The sequence below is a fragment of the Embiotoca jacksoni genome, unplaced genomic scaffold (assembly GCF_022577435.1).
Source record: "Embiotoca jacksoni isolate LCO1_2020_lvr unplaced genomic scaffold, fEmbJac1.0.p SCAF_6, whole genome shotgun sequence".
In the NCBI taxonomy this organism is placed as follows: Eukaryota; Metazoa; Chordata; class Actinopteri; family Embiotocidae; genus Embiotoca; species Embiotoca jacksoni.
This window is the reverse complement of record NW_027185414.1, coordinates 20992546-21016272: the sequence shown is the minus strand read 5'-3', so window position 1 is coordinate 21016272 and position 23727 is coordinate 20992546. Positions and strand designations below refer to the sequence as shown.

At 39.0% G+C, this 23727-nt stretch overlaps 3 protein-coding genes across 6 annotated transcripts; 2 read left to right on the top strand and 1 right to left on the bottom strand.

The window, feature by feature from the left end:
- Positions 1 to 670: 670 nt before the first annotated feature.
- On the top strand, positions 671 to 10590 carry LOC138213033 (interleukin-18 receptor 1-like). The gene is made up of 16 exons (XM_069173842.1): positions 671 to 728; positions 1882 to 2128; positions 2252 to 2426; positions 2569 to 2710; positions 2800 to 2865; positions 2953 to 3076; positions 3218 to 3357; positions 7101 to 7347; positions 7471 to 7645; positions 7788 to 7929; positions 8019 to 8084; positions 8172 to 8295; positions 8437 to 8576; positions 9413 to 9556; positions 9678 to 9830; positions 9918 to 10590. Exons 1-16 carry the CDS (start codon positions 680 to 682, stop codon positions 10226 to 10228), a joined length of 2445 nt encoding a protein of 814 aa, XP_069029943.1. The 5' UTR covers positions 671 to 679; the 3' UTR covers positions 10229 to 10590.
- A 1387-nt stretch (positions 10591 to 11977) lies between these two features.
- LOC138213042 (interleukin-18 receptor accessory protein-like) lies at positions 11978 to 19685 on the top strand. 4 transcript variants are annotated; one of them, XM_069173852.1, is made up of 12 exons: positions 11978 to 12087; positions 12242 to 12440; positions 13062 to 13218; positions 13300 to 13465; positions 14752 to 14823; positions 15356 to 15485; positions 16010 to 16164; positions 17388 to 17525; positions 17873 to 17989; positions 18076 to 18219; positions 18319 to 18434; positions 19156 to 19685. In XM_069173852.1, exons 1-12 carry the CDS (start codon positions 12006 to 12008, stop codon positions 19399 to 19401), a joined length of 1722 nt encoding a protein of 573 aa, XP_069029953.1. In that variant the 5' UTR covers positions 11978 to 12005; the 3' UTR covers positions 19402 to 19685. The 4 variants fall into 4 exon arrangements, with proteins under 4 accessions (XP_069029953.1, XP_069029955.1, XP_069029956.1 ...); XM_069173854.1 differs by having other exon boundaries at positions 18351 to 18434; positions 19156 to 19267; XM_069173853.1 differs by having other exon boundaries at positions 12038 to 12087; positions 12224 to 12440.
- Positions 19686 to 19786: 101 nt separating this feature from the next.
- Positions 19787 to 22913, bottom strand: LOC138213043 (PEST proteolytic signal-containing nuclear protein-like). Its single transcript, XM_069173856.1, has 5 exons — positions 22832 to 22913; positions 22032 to 22258; positions 21607 to 21681; positions 21467 to 21522; positions 19787 to 21274 (listed from the first exon to the last, which is right to left on the bottom strand). Exons 1-5 carry the CDS (start codon positions 22875 to 22877, stop codon positions 21163 to 21165), a joined length of 516 nt encoding a protein of 171 aa, XP_069029957.1. The 5' UTR covers positions 22878 to 22913; the 3' UTR covers positions 19787 to 21162.
- Positions 22914 to 23727: the final 814 nt, after the last annotated feature.

Here is a 23727-nt window from a genome sequence, read left to right as displayed (position 1 = left end):
CTGACTTTCACTGAACCAGATTTGAGGATGTTTTAAATTGCACTGTAACTTTTATGCTATTTTTAGCTTGCTTAATGTTTTAATGACTGTTTTTAATGTTTTAATCGCCGTTTTAATTGTCTTTAAATGTCCTTTTCTTTCGCCTTATGTTTTGATGCTTTTAATGGTTTTATGTGAAGCACTTTGGATTGCCTTGTTGTTGACATGTGGTATACAAAGGTTGGTGGTTGGAGCTCCTACCACTCGGACTAAATGAGTCAATGTCATTCTGTTGTCAATGGTTGTGTAAAGCTGCTCTACACCTGCAGAGCGCGCATCAAGGTGGGTTTCTCTGAGCGCCCTGCTGCGTCGTTCTTGCCTCAGTTATTGCGGATGAAACGAAGCTACAACAAAGGATATTTTAAAGTTACAGTTTCTTTTTTATCTTCATGGAGTAAACAGATTATTCTAATGACGTGTTGTAGCCTATTAAAAACAATATCATGACAGACTAATAATATCTAGAAAAGAAACATTTTAGGGGGAATCCGGAATGTTCTGGTGCCACCACGTGGTGCTCTTCCACAAGTTTTATTTTTCATCATCACAGTCTGACGTGAACAGATTAGGAAACTTTTAGCAGAAGGTATCTTCGGGCAGTTTGATCGTTTTTGTCGACGCTGCCGAGAGTTTGGGAAAGATGGTTATCATAACGGTCCCTCTGCTCTTCCTCCTCACACTTTTATCAGGTAAGAGAATAGTTTTAAGGTGTTTCAATTACAGCAGTATCATCAGTTAAAGACAAGTTCTGGACAATAAATTAAGTACAGTTCGCATCAAATTATAAAGTTAAAAAAGTTTGAGTTCTCATAATGCTCAATGACAAATTTTTGAATGTTATATTATAATATTACAATTATTAATGCATTCATGCTTGACTAATTTCCCAGCTGATAATTTATATGGAGCTAATTGTAATTAGTTTACAAAGCAGGCTACTTCTGGAATAGTTTGCTAATTTCCCTTTGTGGAGCATCTTAACCTATAATATAACATTATTTATTAGATCTTCTATTATTGATGTTACATTACATTACATTTCATTTAGCTGACGCTTTTATCCAAAGCGACTTACAATAAGTGCATTTACTAACACATCATAAACAGTGATGTGTAGTGTGTAGCATTTCTACTGGTTGACAGTTATAAATTCTTTATTAAAAGCCATTTGAATCACAGGATTTATATTTACACATATATAATACCCAGATGTTTTGATGTCAATAGTTTTATTTTAGGATTTATGATGGATTATATACATGTTGAATTCTTTGGGAGATAAATATGATAGCTCATTACTCAAACTAATCGATGTAACATGTGGGAGTTTGATAAAACTTACAGGAATTGACTAATAACAGACACATGACCAACAAAAAAAGAGCCAAAAACAAATAAAGCGCAAACACATAACTTTTGTTCAAATTAAACTGTTATTAATCTTTTCAAATTTGCAGGGGTTAAGGGTCAACAACCAGAATGTTAATAGTTCAGGAAAGCATATTAACCAATCAATAACTGAGGCTAAAATTAACTATTTTCAGCCTCTTTCCCCATCACAAAGATTGAGACACAACCAAACTTTGAATGTTGCAGAACTTGGATCTTCATAACAACATATGAAGGTTTACAACCAAGCATCTAACTCATGTTGCTCATAATGCTGATGATATGTTGATTGACAGCGAGATTGTCTGTACGTTTCCTGGCGTACTGCAGCCACATTTCTAAATGATTCAATGCGATGATTATATTTGTTGACATTTTGTTCCAGCAGTCCACAAGCAAATTATGCTTTTACACAGTGACACACTGAAGAGCATTTCTTACTCTCTTCTGCAGGTGTGTGTCCCATGACACCCAAAGAGTATTATGTCAAAGCAGGTGACATGGTGGCGCTGCACTGCGGAGGGAAAAATCATTATGATGCCCAAGTGCTCTGGAAAAGTGACTCCAGCCAGGAGATGTATCTTTACAACAACATCTCAGCCGCTGAGCAGAGGCAGATGGGTGTGGTGGTTCATGGGAACAGCCTTGTGATTCTCAGTGCGTCTGTGAACCATCAGGGGAATTACTCATGTTTTCTCAGGTAAGATCCAAACATTCCTCAACTAATAAATGGCAAAGTCAGCTGGTCCTAATGAAACTGATGTGAAAATAATTTGACCTTAGCATAGCTTACACGCATTAACCCTCTTTAATGACATGGCAGGAGCCACCAGTCCTGGTTCAGGCTGACAGTGTACAGAACACAGTCCAGAGAGTATGACGAGACTACCCAGCACCTCCAAACGTGTTACACAAACGAGTCATGCACACTGAAATGCCCCGATGTGCTTTATGTACATACCCCTAATATTACCAGGAATGGCACCACATGGTACAAGGTATTAAAACACAGCAGATTTTTAGTGTGAATGAGATCGGATTGTATAATATTGTTGCAGGGTTGGAATGTTTTACCAAATTTTAGCATATGCATTAGCAAATTTTTGCTTAAATTTCCAATTTCATTTTCTATGTCACGAGAACGAGTCATCACCAAGTGACCATTACTTCGGGATTGTGAACAAGAATGACAGCGGCAATTACACCTGCATCAAGCATTATCTGTATCATGGTCAAATATATAATGAGACCCTTAATGTGGTACTTGATGTCCAACCAAATGGTAAGAAAAACACTTCTTTAGTACCTTTATTTTTTACAGAAGTTCAAATGCAACAGAATTGGTAAAGTATGTTCTTCATTCATGCGCAGAAAAAGAACAGAAACATGCAGTTATCGCTTCACCACGTGAGGGTGAAGTATTTGATGTAGAGCTGGGTGAGTTTCATATATGCAGCATGGATACAAACATTTACCGCCTGTCTGCACTCTTACTTTAATTTTTGTATAAATTTCTACATCTAGGTTCAACAAAGGTGATTGATTGTGTAGCTGAAACGTTTTCATGCCAGCATTCGCTCTTCTGGTTGATTGAAAGGTCATTTGTGACCACAACAGAAAGCTCAAGGGTTTTCTACAAAGAAACATGGTAAGACTGGACTCACATGTACACGCTTTAGTTATGCAAGTTTAGTAGTGAAAATGTGTGAAAGTGGTGAAAGTGTCACATAAACACTCATCACACCTATAAAATAGCTTGTTACCCTCCTTCACATCCTGTCCTACACAGCAATGATGATTCTAAAAGGATGACAGCTTCTCTAGTCTTCAAAGAAGTGTTAGAGGAAGATCTGTCGAAACAATATACGTGTAGACTGCTACGTGACAATCAATACCCAAAGTCTGTCAACATCACTCTGACCCAGAAAGGTATGCCGAGTTTTGCTTTTTGAATGATTTTCATTATTGCTTAAATTTTTAGTCAACAAAATATAAGCAAATATTTTTTTGTTGTTGTTGTCAATCAAATATTTAAATGACTTTTCATCATTTTAGCGTTGTAGGAGGTGCAATCAAAAAGTTCAGAGACTGTTCCTGTTGTGAATGACCAAGAGCGCCACACAGTCATGTGCACGAAGCAGGGGGAGAGATAACTTTAGTAAGTATTCTAAGTTGTGTTGCTTGATCGATATCAGCACCTGTGTTGCACACGTTTTGTTGACCACTGGTGTGTGTGTGGGGTTTGGACAATGGAGCTGAAAATAGGGATAGCACATCAAATTTTGTTAAAAAATTTGGGGTTAACAGAAAGAAGTCATAGGAAGCCAAATCTGGCAGAAAGAGATAGCATCCATTGTGCAGGTGAAAAAACTCACGTTAAGTGGGTGCATTGCCATGTTGGAGAACCAAATTGCTATCGTGCCACCATTCAGGTCGTTCGCACTGAATGTTTTCCCTCAGACGCCTCAGACGGTCACAGTAGAACTCGACGTTGAGTGTTTGACCCCGAGAGACAAATTCACGGTCCACAACCCTGCGAATGTTAAAAAAAAAACACTTGGTTATGCTCCTGACCCAACGCGCTGTCTTTGGTTTTGGACATTGACGTTCTGCCCCTTTGTAAACCTGAATGCCACTTAAAACACCTTACCAGGCTCATTACTTCATTGCAACAGGTTTTCTAAAGGGTCTAAAGGGAGTTTTGACACATAATTTATTGAGTGCTCCCTGCTCAACTCCATGGTGAGCGCCAACTGCGCTTGTACGGTGGTCACACAAATGTGTGTAACACAGGTGCTGATGTTGATCAAGTAATGTAACTTGGGATACTTAAAGCTTACTTACTCCATCGATGTTCGAGGGCAACAGGAACGGTCTTCAAACTTTTTGACCACACCTCGTATTTGAGCCAGAATCAAGTGACTGACATCTGTTACTATTAATGACTGTTTAAGTTACTGTTTAATCATTTTACTCTCTCCATGGTTTCCCTGCAGCTCGTCCTTTGTATGTTTCACTGGCTTCATGCTTCATCAGTATGGTGGTGGTGATGGTTGTGACAGTAGCTACAGTTGAAACCAGAAGTTTACATACACTGTGCAAAAAGACACACAACACTTTTTTTCCTCACTGTCTGAAGTTAAATCAGACTAAACCTCTCCTGTTTCAGGTCTGTTAGGATTACCAAAATTATTTAACTTTTGCTACATGTCACAATAATGAGAAAGAGAATTTCTTAGAGAATTTTATTTTACTTTCTTTGAGGTCAAAAGTTTACATACACCAAAAGTACTATGTCTTTAAACAATGTGGGCAAGCCCAGATGATGATGTCATGGCTTTTGAAGCTCCTGATAGGTTAATTGACAACATGTGAGTTAATTGAAGGCACACCTGGGGATGTATTTTAAGGCCACACCTCAAACACTCTGCTTCCTTGTTTGAAATCATGGGAAAGTCAAAAGAAATCAGCCAAGAAATCAGGGAGAGAATCATGGAGCTCCACAAGTCTGGTTCATCCTTGGGTGCAATTTCCAGATGCTTGAAGGTGCCACGTTCATCTGTGCAAACAATTATACGCAAGTATAAACATGGGAATGTCCAGCCATCACACCGCTCAGGAAGGAGACGGGCTCTTGTGTCCCAGAGATGAACGTGTTTTGGTCCGACATGTGCAAATCAACCCCAGAACAAAAGCTAAAGACCTTGTGAAGATGATGACTGAAGCTGGTAAGAAAGTGTCATTATCCACAGTAAAACGAGTCCTGCACCGACATGGGCTGAAAGGCTACTCAGCAAGAAGGAAGCCATTACTCCTAAAGAAACATAAAAAAGCCAGATTACAGTTTGCAAAAAGACACCAAGACAAAGACCTTAACTTCTGGAGACATGTCCTGTGGTCTGATGAAACTAAAGTGGAGCTGTTTGGCCATAATGACCACCGTTACATTTGGAGGAAAAAGGGGGAAGCTTGTAGACCTGAAAACACCATCCCAACTGTGAAGCATGGAGGTGGCAGCATCATGTTGTGGGGCTGTTTTGCTGCAGCAGGAACTGGAGCTCTTCATAAAATAGACGGCATCATGAAGAAAGAACATTACCTGGAAATATTAAGGCAACATCTCAGGACATCAGCTAGGAAGCTAAAACTTGGGCACAAATGGGTCTTCCAAATGGACAATGACCATAAGCATACTGCCAAAATAGTTAAAAAGTGGCTTGAGGACAACAAAGTCAATGTCTTGGAGTGGCCATCACAAAGCCCTGACCTGAATCCCATCGAAAATTTGTGGGCAGATCTGAAAAGGCGTGTGCGAGCGAGGCGGCCAACAAACCTGACTCAGTTACACCAGTTCTGTCAGGAGGAATGGGCCAGAATTCCAGCAGAGTACTGTAAAAAGCTTGTGGAAAGATACCCAAAACGTTTGACCCAAGTCATGCAGTTCAAAGGCAATGCTACTAAATACTAAGGAACTGTATGTAAACTTTTGACCTTGAAGAAAGTAATGAAAAATTCTCTAAAATATTCTCTTTCTCATTATTGTGACATTTAGCAAAAGTTAAATAATTTTGGTAATCCTAATGGACCTGAAACAGGAGAGGTTTAGTCTGATTTAACTTCAGACAGTGAGAAAAAAAAAAGTGTTATGTGTCTTTTTGCACAGTGTATGTAAAACTTCTGGTTTCAACTGTATATGTGAAATTTAAAGTTGACATCTTTCTTTACCTAAAAGACATTCTCAACTGCCGTTGGAACTCCATTAAATCATCTTCTGGAATAGTTTGCTAATTCCCTTTGTGGAGCATCTTAACCTATAATATAACATTATTTATTAGATCTTCTATTATTGATGTTACATTACATTACATTTCATTTAGCTGACGCTTTTATCCAAAGCGACTTACAATAAGTGCATTTACTAACACATCATAAACAGTGATGTGTAGTGTGTAGCATTTCTACTGGTTGACAGTTATAAATTCTTTATTAAAAGCCATTTGAATCACAGGATTTATATATAAATACATATATAATGCCCAGATGTTTTGATGTCAATAGTTTTATTTAGGATTTATGATGGATTATATACATGTTGAATTCTTTGGGAGATAAATATGATAGCTCATTATTCAAACTAATCAATGTAATATGTGGGAGTTTGATAAAACTTACAGGAATTGACTAATAACAGACACATGACCAACAAAAAAAGAGCCAAAAACAAATAAAGCACCAACACATAACTTTTGTTCAAATTAAACTGTTATTAATCTTTTCAAATTTGCAGGGGTTAAGGGTCAACAACCAGAATGTTAATAGTTCAGGAAAGCATATTAACCAATCAATAACTGAGGCTAAAATTAACTATTTTCAGCCTCTTTCCCCATCACAAAGATTGAGACACAACCAAACTTTGAATGTTGCAGAACTTGGATCTTCATAACAACATATGAAGGTTTACAACCAAGCATCTAACTCATGTTGCTCATAATGCTGATGATATGTTGATTGACAGCGAGATTGTCTGTACGTTTCCTGGCGTACTGCAGCCACATTTCTAAATGATTCAATGCGATGATTATATTTGTTGACATTTTGTTCCAGCAGTCCACAAGCAAATTATGCTTTTACACAGCGACACACTGAAGAGCATTTCTTACTCTCTTCTGCAGGTGTGTGTCCCATGACACCCAAAGAGTATTATGTCAAAGCAGGTGACATGGTGGCGCTGCACTGCGGAGGGAAAAATCATTATGATGCCCAAGTGCTCTGGAAAAGTGACTCCAGCCAGGAGATGTATCTTTACAACAACATCTCAGCCGCTGAGCAGAGGCAGATGGGTGTGGTGGTTCATGGGAACAGCCTTGTGATTCTCAGTGTGTCTGTGAACCATCAGGGGAATTACTCATGTTTTCTCAGGTAAGATCCAAACATTCCTCAACTAATAAATGGCAAAGTCAGCTGGTCCTAATGAAACTGATGTGAAAGTAATTTGACCTTAGCATATCTTACACGCATTAACCCTCTTTAATGACATGGCAGGAGCCACCAGTCCTGGTTCAGGCTGACAGTGTACAGAACACAGTCCAGAGAGTATGACGAGACTACCCAGCACCTCCGAACGTGTTACACAAACGAGTCATGCACACTGAAATGCCCCGATGTGCTTTGTGTACATACCCCTAATATTACCAGGAATGGCACCACATGGTACAAGGTATTAAAACACAGCAGATTTTTAGTGTGAATGAGATCGGATTGTATAATATTGTTGCAGGGTTGGAATGTTTTACCAAATTTTAGCATATGCATTAGCAAATTTTTGCTTAAATTTCCAATTTCATTTTCTATGTCACGAGAACGAGTCATCACCAAGTGACCATTACTTCGGGATTGTGAACAAGAATGACAGCGGCAATTACACCTGCATCAAGCATTATCTGTATCATGGTCAAATATATAATGAGACCCTTAATGTGGTACTTGATGTCCAACCAAATAGTAAGAAAAACACTTCTTTAGTACCTTTATTTTTTACAGAAGTTCAAATGCAACAGAATTGGTAAAGTATGTTCTTCATTCATGCGCAGAAAAAGAACAGAAACATGCAGTTATCGCTTCACCACGTGAGGGTGAAGTATTTGATGTAGAGCTGGGTGAGTTTCATATATGCAGCATGGATACAAACATTTACCGCCTGTCTGCACTCTTACTTTAATTTTTGTATAAATTTCTACATCTAGGTTCAACAAAGGTGATTGATTGTGTAGCTGAAACGTTTTCATGCCAGCATTCGCTCTTCTGGTTGATTGAAAGGTCATTTGTGACCACAACAGAAAGCTCAAGGGTTTTCTACAAAGAAACATGGTAAGACTGGACTCACATGTACACGCTTTAGTTATGCAAGTTTAGTAGTGAAAATGTGTGAAAGTGGTGAAAGTGTCACATAAACACTCATCACACCTATAAAATAGCTTGTTACCCTCCTTCACATCCTGTCCTACACAGCAACGATGATTCTAAAAGGATGACAGCTTCTCTAGTCTTCAAAGAAGTGTTAGAGGAAGATCTGTCGAAACAATATACGTGTAGACTGCTACATGACAGTGATTACCCAAAGTCTGTCAACATCACTCTGACCCAGAAAGGTATGCCGAGTTTTGCTTTTTGAATGATTTTCATTATTGCTTAAATTTTTAGTCAACAAAATATAAGCAAATAATTATTTTTTTTTGTTGTCAATCAAATATTTAAATGACTTTTTTATCATTTTAGCATTGTAGGAGGTGCAATCAAAAAGTTCAGAGACTGTTCCTGTTGTGAATGACCAAGAGCATCCATTGTGCAGGTGAAAAAACTCACGTTAAGTGGGTGCATTGCCATGTTGGAGAACCAAATTGCTATCGTGCCACCATTCAGGTCGTTCGCACTGAATGTTTTCCCTCAGACGCCTCAGACGGTCACAGTAGAACTCGACGTTGAGTGTTTGACCCCGAGAGACAAATTCACGGTCCACAACCCTGCGAATGTTAAAAAAAAAAACACTTGGTTATGCTCCTGACCCAACGCGCTGTCTTTGGTTTTGGACATTGACGTTCTGCCCCTTTGTAAACCTGAATGCCACTTAAAACACCTTACCAGGCTCATTACTTCATTGCAACAGGTTTTCTAAAGGGTCTAAAGGGAGTTTTGACACATAATTTATTGAGTGCTCCCTGCTCAACTCCATGGTGAGCGCCAACTGCGCTTGTACGGTGGTCACACAAATGTGTGTAACACAGGTGCTGATGTTGATCAAGTAATGTAACTTGGGATACTTAAAGCTTACTTACTCCGTCGATGTTCGAGGGCAACAGGAACGGTCTTCAAACTTTTTGACCACACCTCGTATTTGAGCCAGAATCAAGTGACTGACATCTGTTACTATTAATGACTGTTTAAGTTACTGTTTAATCATTTTACTCTCTCCATGGTTTCCCTGCAGCTCGTCCTTCGTATGTTTCCCTGGTTTCATGCTTCATCAGCATGGTGGTGATGGTGGTTGTGACAATAGCTATATATGTGAAATTTAAAGTTGACATCTTTCTTTACCTAAGAGACACTCTCAACTGCCGTTGGAGCGCAGCAGGTAAGACGAACATTTTTGTTTCATTTGACCTAAAAATGTGTGTTTAAGAGGTAAAAAGTTGCTTTTCTGTGGGCTGCAGAGGACGTGAAGGAAGTGACAGAGCTTGTTGTTGTTTACTTAGATGAAAAAAGCTATGACGCCTATTTGATGTGCTACGAGAGCGTCACAGATGGAGGACTAAATGTTTGTGACAGAAGATGGCTGGAGAATGTTTTGGAAGAGAGATTTGGTTACCATCTCTGTCTTTATGAGCGTGATGTCCTACCAGGGAAAGGTAAGTGTTTAAGAAATCCTTTGAAGAATATCAACCTAAAATAACATTAATAAAATAAAGTTGAATCTGTTTTTTGGTTGCCTGCAGCTGCAGCAGAGGCAGTGTTGGACTGCATAGAGCAGAGCCGGACGGTGGTTTTGGTTCCCACCTCTGCAGATCCTGCTCCTGGATCTGGCCTGCTGAGTGCCATCCACGCAGCCCTGGTGGAGCGGCAGACTCGCTTGGTTTTCATCAACACTGAGATGACACAAGTATCAAGATCGGGTTCATTACCAGAGGCCTTACAAATTCTTAGCGAGGTTGGAGACTGTGTCACCTGGAAGGGCAGTAGCTCAATGTCGCCCTCAACCTCCTTCTGGAAGCAGCTACGCTATTACCTACCTGCCCCACAGAAATAGAGCTTTTACCACAGACAGTCCAGGAGGTTACCTCGTGGTAAAATGTTTAACCAAGTCAGAATATACAGCATTATATCAGCCCTTACGCTTAAACTGACATATATCCATAATGGTCCAACCAGTGTATTCTCAATACAGCTAAAACGATTAGCAGCATGTGAAATAACATTTCTGTTCTATACTTTAGTGGTACGCCAGGACTTTTCCATTTTGATTTTACACATTTTATGTCATGGTGTTTTTCATCCTATTTCTATCCTCATCATCCATTGCCTCTATCTTCAACTGCACCATCAAATACAATACTATGTGATGCCTCAGGGCAAAATATGTTTTTAATTGTACTTCAAAATAAATTGTTTTGTTATATCTGTGTTCATGTTCTTTACACTAAAACACTGATGCTGTATGACCAGAAAAAAAGCCATACAAATATTTTAACCCATTTTAGCTTATTGTTTTGATTTTGTGCTTTCACAACCAAAACTTTACTATTTAAGTCCAGAAGATGAAGTTACCAGCCATCTTGCTATTTTGGAGCCAGATATGACCGTGTTTGGACGAGTTGGAGAGGAGCGAGTGGTGAATCTGATAGCGAAAACCTGACTGCACCACATGCCTGTCATCAAACTGACCCCAAAAACATACCACTTTTTGAGGCCTAATATCTAATTAATGACATGATTATTTTTTTAATGAATCTACGGAAAACAAATATGGAGGAGTGAAATTAGCAAATGATAGTACTATGATTTGTGCAAATCATTTATTGATGTTGTATTTCATGACAGAAGTTGAATGGAAGTCTTTGAAGCCAGAGCATTTTTCCGACCCAGAAGCTACCTCCACGTTAATGTACAGTCTATAGTGACACAACTGTTCCGATCCACGCATGTAAACACCAGACCGTACATCACATACCATGTAAATGGTTAACCCAAGCTCTTCAATCTGAATATTTCAATCATGTAACTATCGGTCTTTGATTTTAGAGAGGGGTGGATAAAGGCAGGTTTTAAATTTCTGGACAGTAACAATGGATTTCCCTGACTGAAGTAACTTGCTGACAAATTTGATCAGTTGTAGCCAGCTACCTGCCCAGTCACGTTCAAACTCCAGTTACAGTATGTGGCAAATAGTCACGATAATGCAAAGTAGTAAATAGAAAAAAGCCTTTTCAAGCCCACATAATCTTTTGTAGACATCAGGAAACAAAAGAAACAGAGGAGAGGTAGGACAGAAAAAAATGCTGGTGGGACCCAGAGAAGTGGTGTATCCACCAGTACATGCATATTTACCACAATTCAAGCATATACAGCATGCTTTCAGTCTCTAAATTTACCCATAGGAATCTGTTTGTGTGTTGCTAGAAAAACACCTCACAGTCTTTAAAATCTATCGAATCTGTTTGTTCTTTAAATTAATACATATCTTCTGTGGCCCCTGTCAGTGGAGCATACTTTTTTTATTTGGTAGATTCTGTGCTTGAAATCACAACTATACAGGTTAATGTTTCCTTTAACAACACAACATTACTAAGAAATACGCAGGAAGTGGCTAACAAGTACAAGGAACACAAATATTAAAGCACCTTACAGAGAAACAACCAAACAGGAAACTGTACGGTACCACCAACAACATCTCTGTCAAAATACCAGGAACTCCAGATCTCGTTACACTTCAGTAAATAAAGGGGAAAAAAACTGAAATGTAAGAGGGCTGGTTCATCACCACGACTGACACCAGCGACCAATCTTCACAGATTCAAAGAGGCAGCATGGACTCTGCATACGTTCTGTGTTTTTGTATTTTTCCCATTTTCTTGGACGGATGTTGTGAGAGAAGTCAGCAACGAACAGGTATATAATTTCAGCACAAATGTTTGAACATAACAGCTGGAAAACAGGGCTTTGTACAGGGTTTAATTTTTCAAATGAAGAACTATTTATGAATGGTGTAGTAGGCTATTTTGACCACAGAAATAAAATATAGCAGAAATGTGACTGTGTTTAGCTCCTCAGCCGGATGCTGCATATCTGCACTACAGAGCTGTGGAGGGAGAAATCTTTATGATGCCATGCGTTAATAAATCTTTGAACGAGCAAATGTGTTCCAAGGCTGGAGAAGGAAATAAAGGCGCACAATGCTTTGACTGTGGGGAAGTGTTTCAAGCTGAAGCCAAACATTCTGGAAAGTACACAAGCCTCACGGGGTAAATAATGCTCCATTTAACGCTTTTGATTGATATTCATAAAATCAGGTTTAACTTAGATGTTTGCGTAACAACATAGTGCGATGATGATTTTTTTTTTGGGGGGGGGAACACAATGTGATTTATTAAGGGGTTTTAAATGACAGTTTCACTTCCTTAAACAACACTCCCATGCCCATAGACTATGCTTAATGGAACAGTTTCTGGCTTCTGTATTTGTTTATCTTGTACATGCTGGGCACAAAGAGATCCCAGCTTCCCCCCATCTTCCAAATTTACACTTTTTGTACAAAATCTTTTTATGTTACCGGGAAACAGTCTGTGGAAACACAGGTATGTATCAAAAGACTGATTTTGGTTAATATGCCCACTTAATCTGCTGAAGCCTCACACAAATTTTGTCTGGATTTTGTCTCCATCTATGGAGAGGAGGAATAACTACAGCAGTACATATGGGCATGTGAGTGATGTTTTGAGTTTAGAGACTTTAAGTTAACTTTTCAGATGAGATATTATTGATGGTCACAATGTTAAAAACTTAAGTTTATATTCTTTTGTGCGGTGTGTAAATGTCTGTTACTGAATGACTATCTGTTAAGTGTTCAGGTCTCTGCTGTCCAGTGGCCAGCTGGCATTCCATCTACAGGTGGTGGAGAGAGTCAATCTGGGATGTTTTCATGGTGAGGAGAGCAAAGTAAACCTGCGTGTGAATATCTTTGGGAAAATTTCCTGCCCGGGCCTCACCTGCAGCAACAACACAGATGTTATTTGGTACAAGGTAAAGTACATAGAAGAACAGGACTTCACAATATAAGCATCTAACATCACCTCAGAAACTCAAACATGTGTTTTCTTACAGCATGAATCTATGTTGGAGAAGCGAATATCCGTCTGTAAAAAGGGAGGGTGGTTACATTTCTGCCAAGTCCGAGAGTTGGATTTTGGTGTGTATTTCTGTGATAGCAAAATAATTGAGCAAGGAGTCACGTGGATCTTCAGGACGGCTGTTAACGTCAGAGTGATTCGTAAGTGCTGTCGTTTTATATGTGATAGAAAAAACATACAAATAACACACAAAAATAAATGGTTTTCTGTCTTTTCTCCACCAAGTCAGAACAAACACAAATAACAGAAATTAATTTCTGAAAATGTCTACTCCGGGAAAAAACCTGAACACGACAAATAACTTCTTGATGTTTGCTTTGTTATCGGGGAAACAACATACTGTGGTTCAGTAGTCCTTCAGTTATCTTAACATATCTAACTTCAAAAATTGGCTTCTTATCAGTCTGAAACATGAATTCTTGCAGATTGGAGCGATGAATGCACATGAAACCACCCAAAGAGCTAACCACTTCCTGTGGAGGAAATCTGGTGTTTTTGGGGTTCAAAGCAAGATGGAAAGTTCTCAGCTTATAAAAGTATGGTGCACACTCCAAATTCCAGACTAAAACCTGTAGTGAGTGTAAAACAAATCTCTGAGGGACATGATGTAGTGTTCGTTTTTAGTACCGAAAGGAAGTTTTTGAAGCTCTCGCAGACCTGATAACAAAATTATTTGTTAAACTGATCTAACCATCAGTTTAATTAGAGGAAAGTGGAACATAGATCCCTCATTGTGTTTACATAAATCTTGCATTCATAGCTTAGAAGTATGAAAACAGGTTTGCCTTGAATACCGAGGAAATAATGTAAATGATGTTTAAAATGTTGAAGTGGAACAATGACATATTTATCTGAGAAAGTCTACAGATCTAACAAATATTACAAATATATGCCTGTCAAATACACAATTCTGTGTAAGTATGGCTGTTTTGACAGAGATAAATAGGACATCTGTTTGATATGTAAACATTTCAGATATCTTAAAAACATTGACCAAAATATTTGTATGTGCTTACTGTAGTATTGATCATTTAATTTTTTAAGTTGATTGACTTGAACAACCTGGTCTCACACCAAAGCGTGTAATACACCTGTCTGTCCACTAGAAGATAGAAGATACAGTAATTAAGTCATTAAGTAACGTTACATACATCAAATAAGTAAATACATTGCACAAAATCAACCTTGACTTTTGCCCTCTAACGGTCGCAAACAACAGTTTCCTTGATATCCTTTGCTTGATCCATCCAACCACCCCGACCCCGTGGACTTGTCTTATTTCATCCCATCTCATAAAATGTTTTTTCTTACATGCGGATGTGACCGTATGTCAGAGCAGAGCACAGATCTGATTTGTTTGTACATTTTTCAGACGCACTCTAAATTAGAGAATGAATATGTGACCTTGTTTCTCATTCCCACACAGCGTATCACACAGTGCCTAGGCCTCCCAGGATTACGTATCCCAATGACAATATGACAGAAGAAGTGGAGCTTGGTAAGTTTATTAAAATGTACTATGACATAATCATACAGCTAGTAGAATTATCATGTAAATACAAAAAAAAGGGTGTTTGTGAATTTCAAGTTGCCACACAAAAGTCAACACTTAGTTACAGATTACAATCAGCTTGATAGGTCTCCAGCTCATGCTGGCTCTACCAGATGAGGGCCAAAGAGTTCTGATTCTTTGTTGACAATCACCTGTTGAAAAGCTGTGTAATCAATGGTCAGTATTTGGTTATAATTGTTTTGACTCAGAACTGATTTGGCTCTTTGACTTTCAAGCATTTCTAACATGTTCCAATGATGACTTGTTGTACTTGACTTTCAATGCACAACATGTCACTACTGTTTATTCTTACATATCTGAAATAGTTCTGAACAATCACACAATAGTCTGAACTTTGAATGACTTGTTTGAGCATCTTCCAAAACTGACACAAAGAACAACATACAGAATATGTTATCACTCTCGTTTATCACTTCTAAAGGAGCCGCTAATAATGTTTTTCCTTTGCTCATTCTAGGTCGCCCTCACAATCTGACATGTGAGGTTTATTTTCCCTTCAAAATACAGCTTTCACCAAAGGTGCAGTGGTACACAAGTTATGGCGACAGCATGGAGAAGATGACTCCACAACAAATGTTGACACCTCAGTAAGTCACCGCTGTGTCTTAGTCAGTTTTGCTTTTTCCATCTATTAACTTCCCCATGTAGTAGCAGCATGTTCATATGGCAGGGCATCAAAAAGCCTGCTGTTGTTTTGTCACTGCCCACTGGTGTTGAAAATAAAGTTATCTTAGGATGAGGCATCAAAAGTCCTGTGGTTAAGTTTAGGAACAGGTTATGTTTGGGTTAAATGTGATAGAGGGCAATTTAGTTAGGTTTAGGCAACAAAACTACTTGGTAAGGTTGCGGAGAAGATCATAGTTTGGGTTAAAATTAAGTATGTCACCAATCACTGTATATACGGTCACGGTGGCAATGCCAAAGTGCACCCTGTGTATATCTCTCTGATGCCGACGGCTTTGACAAACTGACAGTATTTGACGCTCTGGGAATGAGACCGAGCTGACCGTGCCAGTGTGCGCTCGTGGATGTAAACACCATGATGTGGTTTCACTTGTTCGATCGGTTGCTGTAGAATTGGAAGCGGTTAAAAATGTGTTCTGTGTTCCAGACCGAAGAAAATGCCGCTTGGAGAGTATGGGGTCAGACAGAGAGCCATCATAACAGAGGTGACGCCGCAGCACTTGGACCACACATACACCTGCATCACCAGTAATACTGTTGGAAGCAACAGCGTCACAATCAAGCTCATAAGGAAACTTAAAGGTACCACCTCTTCTGTTGTCACCCTCATGTTTTCATGTTTTATTCATACTATATTGTCCGATATTATTGTTACATTGCTCTTAAAATATTTCTGTATGAAATGTAAAAAAAGAAATGGTACAGTGAAATAACTATGATAAAATCTATTAAAAATCTAAAGGAGAGTCTCTGCACAGTGTCAGATAGCTGAACAGGCAGATACTGTATGTTATATATTGCACCAAATGAGCACAAGAGGAAGGTGAGCTGTCACCTACAGCCTCTGCACCCAGTGGGCCACTGGAGATAAGCTGCTCCAACCCAGTGACTGAAGCAGCTGGATGTGCAACCATGCAACAAAGCCCAGAGCTGTTTGCTGTTAACCTGCAGGAGGTCAGAGCCCCTATTTATAATCCTGTGGCTGAAAAGAGGCCAGCGTTTGACCTATTTTCATGTTATTACTCAAAATAAAAAAGCTGCATCTAATCAGATAAAAGCAATGATGTTATCAATCCAGTGAATTTACTGGTGACACAATCTGCAAGAGAACCTTTTTCTATAGTGGTTTTCAAAGCACACATGTTCGTGTACTTACAGTATGTTCACCGACTTATACTCGGTACTTAAATCTGCACTAATCAATAGTTTTATATTTACAACTGATTAAATGTTTAAGGGAAAACTCTTCTAAGTGAACCCAAAGATTTATTGCTCGACTCTGCAGCTATCCTCACTCAACATTTGTATTTCTTTAAACTACATTTTTTTTGGTTTTATGGCCCCCCATTATTTAGTTTGCTTCATTCTCCCCGCTCTCATTTGTGTTTATGTTCAGCTAAGAAACTCAAAGTGTCCAAACAGAGCTAAAAGGAGGGCGACTATTGGACTTTATGTCTGTGAAGACTCTCAGTCATCTGGGTCCTGGTCTATCATTGTGTTATCTGGAAGCAACTAGACTTGGTTTATGTTCTTGAGGGTGTTTCACATTTCATCCAAAAGGCTTCTTTAGAACATCCTTAAGAACCTCACGCAAGTCCAGTTGCCCTCAAATAACACTTTACCACTTTAAATGCACGGTAATGTTGCTCTGTGTCTGTTTGATGTGCACATCATCTGACAAATTTGCCTTTTCAACTTGTCCGTTTTGTGTTTACAGCTTCTACCTTTACTTGCACCCTATAGTTAATCATCCCTGCAGTAAAGATACATTAAAATCTAAAAGTATATTGTGGACCTGCTTGCAGAAAGATGGCCTCCACTGGTTGGGTATACCATTGCATCTTTCCTTCTGGTAGCTGGGATGGGAATCATCTTGCATGTGAAATGGCTGGAACTACAGCTTATCTACAGATCCCACTTCCAGTATGGAAAACATGATGGAGGTCAGAATGCAAATACACACACATAGAAACTTAAAGGTAAATTTAGCCTGCATGCATCTCTGCCATCTGCTGCTCCTCTTCAAACAATATGGCCTCATCTCAAGATGGTCTACCACTGCACAAATTAGTTTTTAATTCATTTAACCCTACACAGCGTTACATTAAGTTACAACGGTTATGAAAATACCTTGAAATAGTCTGTCTGCAGTCTAAACTCTGTTGTATGAACTTGAAGAACGTAGGTAGCACACTGGCATTAAGAAAAAAAAGTACAATCAAGAGCCCAAGTTTGAATCTCTAATGTTTTGGTGTCTAAACTGTTTTTTACAAATTTCCTCACCTCCCAGAGGAGAAGGAGTTTGATGTGTTTCTGTCATACGTGTGGAGCCCTCCAACAACAGCAGCAAAGGTGATGGATGGTTTGACCTTTTCCTCCAGATCAGGAACCTTTAATGATGAGGAAGGTACACCTACATGTTTCATCATACCTGTATTACATCTTCATGTAAAGGCACTGCGAAAGAAAATTCACCCATTCTTTTAATGGCAGCATGTTTATGTAGCTTGGACCTGCTGACCAGCAGGGAAGGTAAAGCCACCCAGAGACCACTGGAAGTGCTGCTTCCCCAGGTGTTAGAGGACCAGTGGGGTTATCGGCTGTGTCTGCTGGAGAGGGACGTGCTTCCTGGAGGAGGTCAGAGCAACAAGTGTGTGTGTGTGTGTGTGTGGGGGGGGGGGGGGGGGGGGGGGGGGGGGGTTGTCCACAAAGATTCATGTTGGTTTTTCTTTGCAGCATATACAAATGATGTGGTCCTTGCAATACAGAGAAGCCGAATGCTAATCTGTGTCCTGTCAGCCGACTACCTCGCCAACAGCAACACTGTGTTTGTACTGGAATCAGGAGTCCAGGTAAAGCATGCATTTCTCAGAAGGTACATGAGGAATGGAAGGTTTTTTTTCCTTTTGCATGCAGTGCAGCAACAGCAGCTGTACTGGATGTGGAAAATAACTCAAATTTCTATGTAGCCCATAAAAGTGAAAAGCTTATTATTATCCGCTGCTGATCAAAGTTAATTTAAGAGCTTTTAAAGACTCTGTTAATATCATTGCAACTTTATATGTATCAGTCAAACTGGTCAATGTATGAAAGTGTGATAGAAAACCAGGAGTGTCGATATGAGCTATGATGTCACATTTTTGCGGTACTTCCCAGCAGTATAGAGTATATTTCACACATTCAGTGTTTGGATAAAAACGCTCCTTACAGTTTGCAATCAGCATACAGAAACATACCAGTGACATTAATTCTTTTGTCAGGAAGTTATTGTTTTTATTCAATTTAGGATAGCATAATCCCTAACCCTAACCTCCCCAGCCTCCTCGCTCACTCACAAATGTTTCTCTGATTATTGTGTCCATTCATTCAAAGTTGTGAATTTCAGGCTCTGCTGGGGGGGGGGTTGTGATCTCAGAATTGCTGTCATGCTTGCTCAGACCTTTCTAGAGCATCACTCGCGCAGTCACCACCAAACAAAAATGTATGCACGTCTTTAATAGATGGTTAAACTCGACGCGGTCTCCTGGCTGACATTTTTGTGTTAATGATTTGCTACCTTTACCACATTTTTAGGCCTTGTTGCAAAAGTCTGAACTCAAACTCCTGTTAATATGGACCAATGGAGCCTCAGCATCCATCTCTCAGCCGGACCCCCCGCTGCCCGCACTCGTCCGAAGGGCCTTGAGGGTGCTACCCAGTCTGGACTGGAGCTCAGACAAACCTGCCAGACCCAACAGCAACTTCTGGAGATCTTTAAAGAAGGCCATGCCCACTGCTAGAGAGTGTGGCTGGTCTCAGTCATTCAGCGCCAGAGATTAGATTGTTCCTAGTAACATTTTTCTCGCAGTATGTTGTTTTTACTTGTCATTCACTGAAACTGCTTGCAGGACCTGAATGCACAAATGTGTGAAGGAAATTTCCATGATGGTAGTGATGCAAAACCAAAACCACAACGCATAATTTTCACACGTCGGGGGAGGGCGGGGGGGAAGCAAGTCACCTGCTGTGCTATGAGTTCAGTACATTTCCATGTCAGTTAAACAGTGCAAAAACATCCGTTTCTGCAGTTAAAAAAAAAAAAGTGACTATAAAAAAGGTTTTGAACTAGTACACTGAAACATGATGGAGGCAATTAACAAACTTAGCATTTATGTCTACCTGTAAATCAGTGGAGGTGTAGTTCATCATGGATTCTGATACGGTGGATAGGTCAGCATTTAATTTTTTTTTTACATGAAACATTAAAATTTTTGACTGTTTCTTTTTATTTTTTAAACAATTACTTTTTGGATTTTTAGCCTTTATTGATTGGGAGCAGTGGAGAGACAGGGAATACAGGGAAGGAGAGTAGAAGAATGACATGCAGCAAAGTCGAACTTAACACTTAACAGCGGTTGCGGCCATGTAGTACGCATCCTCTGCTGTCAAGTCACCCCTTGACAGGATTTTAAATATGTATTTTGTGATAAAAAAAAAAAAAAAAAAACTAAAAAAAAACTGATGGTAGCTGTGGATTCATAGTAGATAGTAGCTGTAATTCATTTGGGGATGTCTGTACAGGAGTTGGGTAACCCACAGAGGAATTTGAAAATATTTGCAATCAAGGAAGATTTCCAACTACAGTTTCAGGCACAGGAAAGGTCACTGAGGTATGATATCTGAAATAAAATAATGAACGCTATATCTCTGATGTTAAAGTGGCAAAGAAAAGTTTGTAAAACTCCCTCATCATTGCTAACCTATATTCAACAGAATATATTTAATATGTCATGGCTGTATGATTCTTTTCACGCAGCTGTCAAATAAAAATACATAATCAGTTGAGAACCAAAAAATGAACACAACCTTATTTCTACTTTATGTTTGTTATATTCAGGGAAGCAGAAAGAAACCGTGTAGAGTAAGGGACACCAGAAATGCTGGCACAAAGCTAAAACAAACCAAATACACAACATAAAAATCAAAGAGAAGACAGCCTCTGAGGTGGCACAGCTGGTGAAAGCAAAGGGTTGTACATCAAGGTTGAGAAACTAAAGGAAACAAAACAATTCATATGCACGTCTGGCCTGCTTGCAACACACTCACGTTAACATAACACTCAAACTCGCACTCCAATTTGTGGATTTAAAAATAAAACACTGTCACACTTCTATGTACATTTTTACACAAATATTAGACAAGCGACACACTTCCTCAGGACCACACCAAACCAGCTTCACACAAGGATGTCACAAAAGGGGGCATGAGGGCTGTAAGATGTTGGCTGTTTCTCATTCACCAGCAGAACGCTGCTGTAGTTCAAACAACATTCTGACTAATTTGTTTGTCTGATCTCTCTCCTAATTGACAGCGTGACAGTCTGGGAACTCTCCTCTCAGTTGGGATCAGCCAGTAGTGGTTAGAAACGTAAACGCAGGTTCAGTCACGATCTTAGAAGGCTTAAAGTATTCTCCAATTAATGTCCACATAACTCAGACAAAGCCAAGGCTACAGTGAGGAATCATTTGAGCCTTCATTCAAAATCGGACATGATTAACCTGTATAAAATTATCCATTAGTGACAAAATCTGTGGAAGTCATTTACAATTTGTCTGCTTGGGCCTTCAGCTTCCTCTCCCAAAGTTTTTGATGATCAGAGAAACCCTGCTTGCCCTTGTTGAAGGAATTCGGTCCTGCAGATGTTGGTGTCTCCCTGAAAAAAATGACAGATTACTTCAAACTAAATTAGAGACATGTTAAACAAGTACATCAGCCAAACAGCTCAACATAAAGTGTACACAATAAATTTTTTTTTTTTTTTTTTTTTTTTTTTAATTACTTTTTCCACAAAAGCAGAAGCAGAGGAAACAATTATAAAGCACATCAAACATATTTCACATTATACCTCCCAATGTTCTTCATTCTCATCTTTGCCTCTGGAGGCATCTCCTCAGGTTCACTCTACATGACAAGAGGAAGTCAAAGTCAGCCTCCACACATCTGTCGATGCATCTGTACGACCATAACACTGCTGGGTTCACTTACATCATCCTCTTCGTTGAAAACAGACGCCAGCCCTGCCTTTTTTGGAGGAAGTGAAGGTGGAGTCTCTTTAGGTTTCTAGAACAGGACACAAGATTTAGCAAAAAAACCCACAAAAAAACCCACCACAACCTCATAGATTCAAACCTCTCTACCGTGAGAGCTCAACGAGAGCGACTTTCAAACAGTACATGTTCATATCTCTAAAGGACCTTTGCCTGCATCCTTTTTTTTTTTTTTTTTTTTTTTTTTTTTTTTTGGGGGGGGGGGAGGGGGGGGGGCCTGTCAGATCAATGATCATTTTCACTATCAAGCATTAGAGCAACTGTACAACAGCCTGATGAAACCTACGCCACCATTTATATCAAATTTTTAAAAAAAAAACCTGTTCTTTGCATGAGGTTAAATGTGCACCTCTCCACACTCACTGTTGCTCCGAGTTTGATAGATATGGGGTTTGTTTTCTTCGCCATCGGGCTGCTCATGCTAAAGCCTATCTTGGAGACTTTGCAAGGCGCTGGTGGGTCTGCCGAGGACTCGTCGTCGTCCTCCTCGGTGAGATGCTGGGACGTGCGTTTGACTGCAGCCCCTTCTCCTCCCACAGTGCTACAAGAGACAGGCTTAGTTTTCACTCTGCCTCCCTCCTCCTGCGGCCCTGCTTGAGGCAAGACAACTCACCAAGGTGAACAACAGTTTGTTGGCAATAATTTAAAAAAAAAAATAATAATAATAAAAAAAAAAGCTATCATCTTTACCTGTGTAGTTAGCCATTAATAAAACAAATATTAACTTTTGCTGTGTTTTTAAATCCACTTTGTGCATGCAACAACAACAACAACAACAAAAAATGACCTATATCATTAGGCTTAGCAAGTTGCTAAGCTAACGCCAGGTTAGCGGGTTTAACAAGCGATCACAGACGGTGTTAAAGACCCGCGTTAAAGCAAAGCTTTTCCTTTGCAGCCCGCGTAACGTCAGCGGTAACTTCATCCCACTGACACGCAGGTTTTAAGTTCATTAAACGTCAACTGCTGCTTCGCGTTTTTGCTTAGCTTAGCGCTACGCGGGCAGCATGAAGCAGCTCAATGAAGTCCGTGTCCTCTACGTTCAGGCCGGGTTTGTTTGTTGTTTTGTTTTTTTTACAGAATAGGCAGTAAATTAAGTTAATGCTAAACACTGATTATTTGTTCGACTTTATTTTTACACGTCAAAACAGCACAAATATCACCTCCGTCGTCGATGCGACCCCTCCTGTTGTGCTCGTAATCCGCCATGGTTTCTCTGCTTCAAACTCGCCGCCGGTCTTCTTCAGGCGCTGTGGCGCCAAACGAGCCGTTTATTTAGCGCAGAAGAAGACGAGGGAACAGCGCCACCCCGCGTATCAAAGTAGGAAGTACAGTATTTTAGCCTCTGAGATCTGGTGGAGTGAAAGTATAAAGTTGCAGTGGTAGGGGAAAATCTATTGTATAAAATACTCACAGCCACTATTAAAATTCACTTTTTAATTTTTTTTTTATTTATTATTAATAATAATTATATATTATTTTAAAAAATAATTTATTATTAATTAATAAATTATATATTATATACTGTACTGTATGTATATATATACATATATATATATATGTTGACTGTGTTTATTGGTTTGTTGTATATAATATATATAGATATTTAATGTACTGTATATATACTGTATATACTGTGCATTTTATATTTTATATTTATATTTTTTACTGCTTTTACTGCTCTTTTGTTTTATTGCTTTTCTATTATATATTCTATTCTATAATTTAATTCTATTGTTTCTATTATTGCTTCTGTATGTATGCTGCTGTGGCGAAAAAATTTCCCCTCGGGGATTAATAAAGTATATACCTACCTACCTAAATTAAATGTATTAATATTAATTCATATATTAATATTAATTAATTAATTAAGTTATTTTTTTTTTTAAATTTAAAAATGTATTTGTCTGTTATTTGTGCGTGGGTCCCTATCTTTAATATCCAGTGTATGGTCCCTAATCAACAAGACTAATGAACAGAATTGGAGAAATTATTATGTTCTACTTGATTTCGTATTCGTTTGGATCCCCTTTAATTTCTGTAATTTTGGCTGTTTTCG

Coding starts and splice junctions, on each gene's coding strand:
- LOC138213042 (XM_069173852.1), top strand. CDS start 12,006: ATGGACTCTGCATACGTTCTGTGTTTTTGTATTTTTCCCATTTTCTTG. Junction 14,824..15,355: donor GACAGAAGAAGTGGAGCTTG/GTAAGTTTATTA, acceptor TGCTCATTCTAG/GTCGCCCTCACAATCTGACA. Junction 17,526..17,872: donor GTATGGAAAACATGATGGAG/GTCAGAATGCAA, acceptor CTCACCTCCCAG/AGGAGAAGGAGTTTGATGTG.
- LOC138213033 (XM_069173842.1), top strand. CDS start 680: ATGGTTATCATAACGGTCCCTCTGCTCTTCCTCCTCACACTTTTATCA. Junction 729..1,881: donor CCTCCTCACACTTTTATCAG/GTAAGAGAATAG, acceptor TCTCTTCTGCAG/GTGTGTGTCCCATGACACCC. Junction 2,711..2,799: donor ACTTGATGTCCAACCAAATG/GTAAGAAAAACA, acceptor ATTCATGCGCAG/AAAAAGAACAGAAACATGCA.
- LOC138213043 (XM_069173856.1), bottom strand. CDS start 22,877: ATGGCGGATTACGAGCACAACAGGAGGGGTCGCATCGACGACGGAG. Junction 22,259..22,831: donor GGGTCGCATCGACGACGGAG/GTGATATTTGTG, acceptor TGCCTCAAGCAG/GGCCGCAGGAGGAGGGAGGC. Junction 21,682..22,031: donor CTATCAAACTCGGAGCAACA/GTGAGTGTGGAG, acceptor GTCCTGTTCTAG/AAACCTAAAGAGACTCCACC.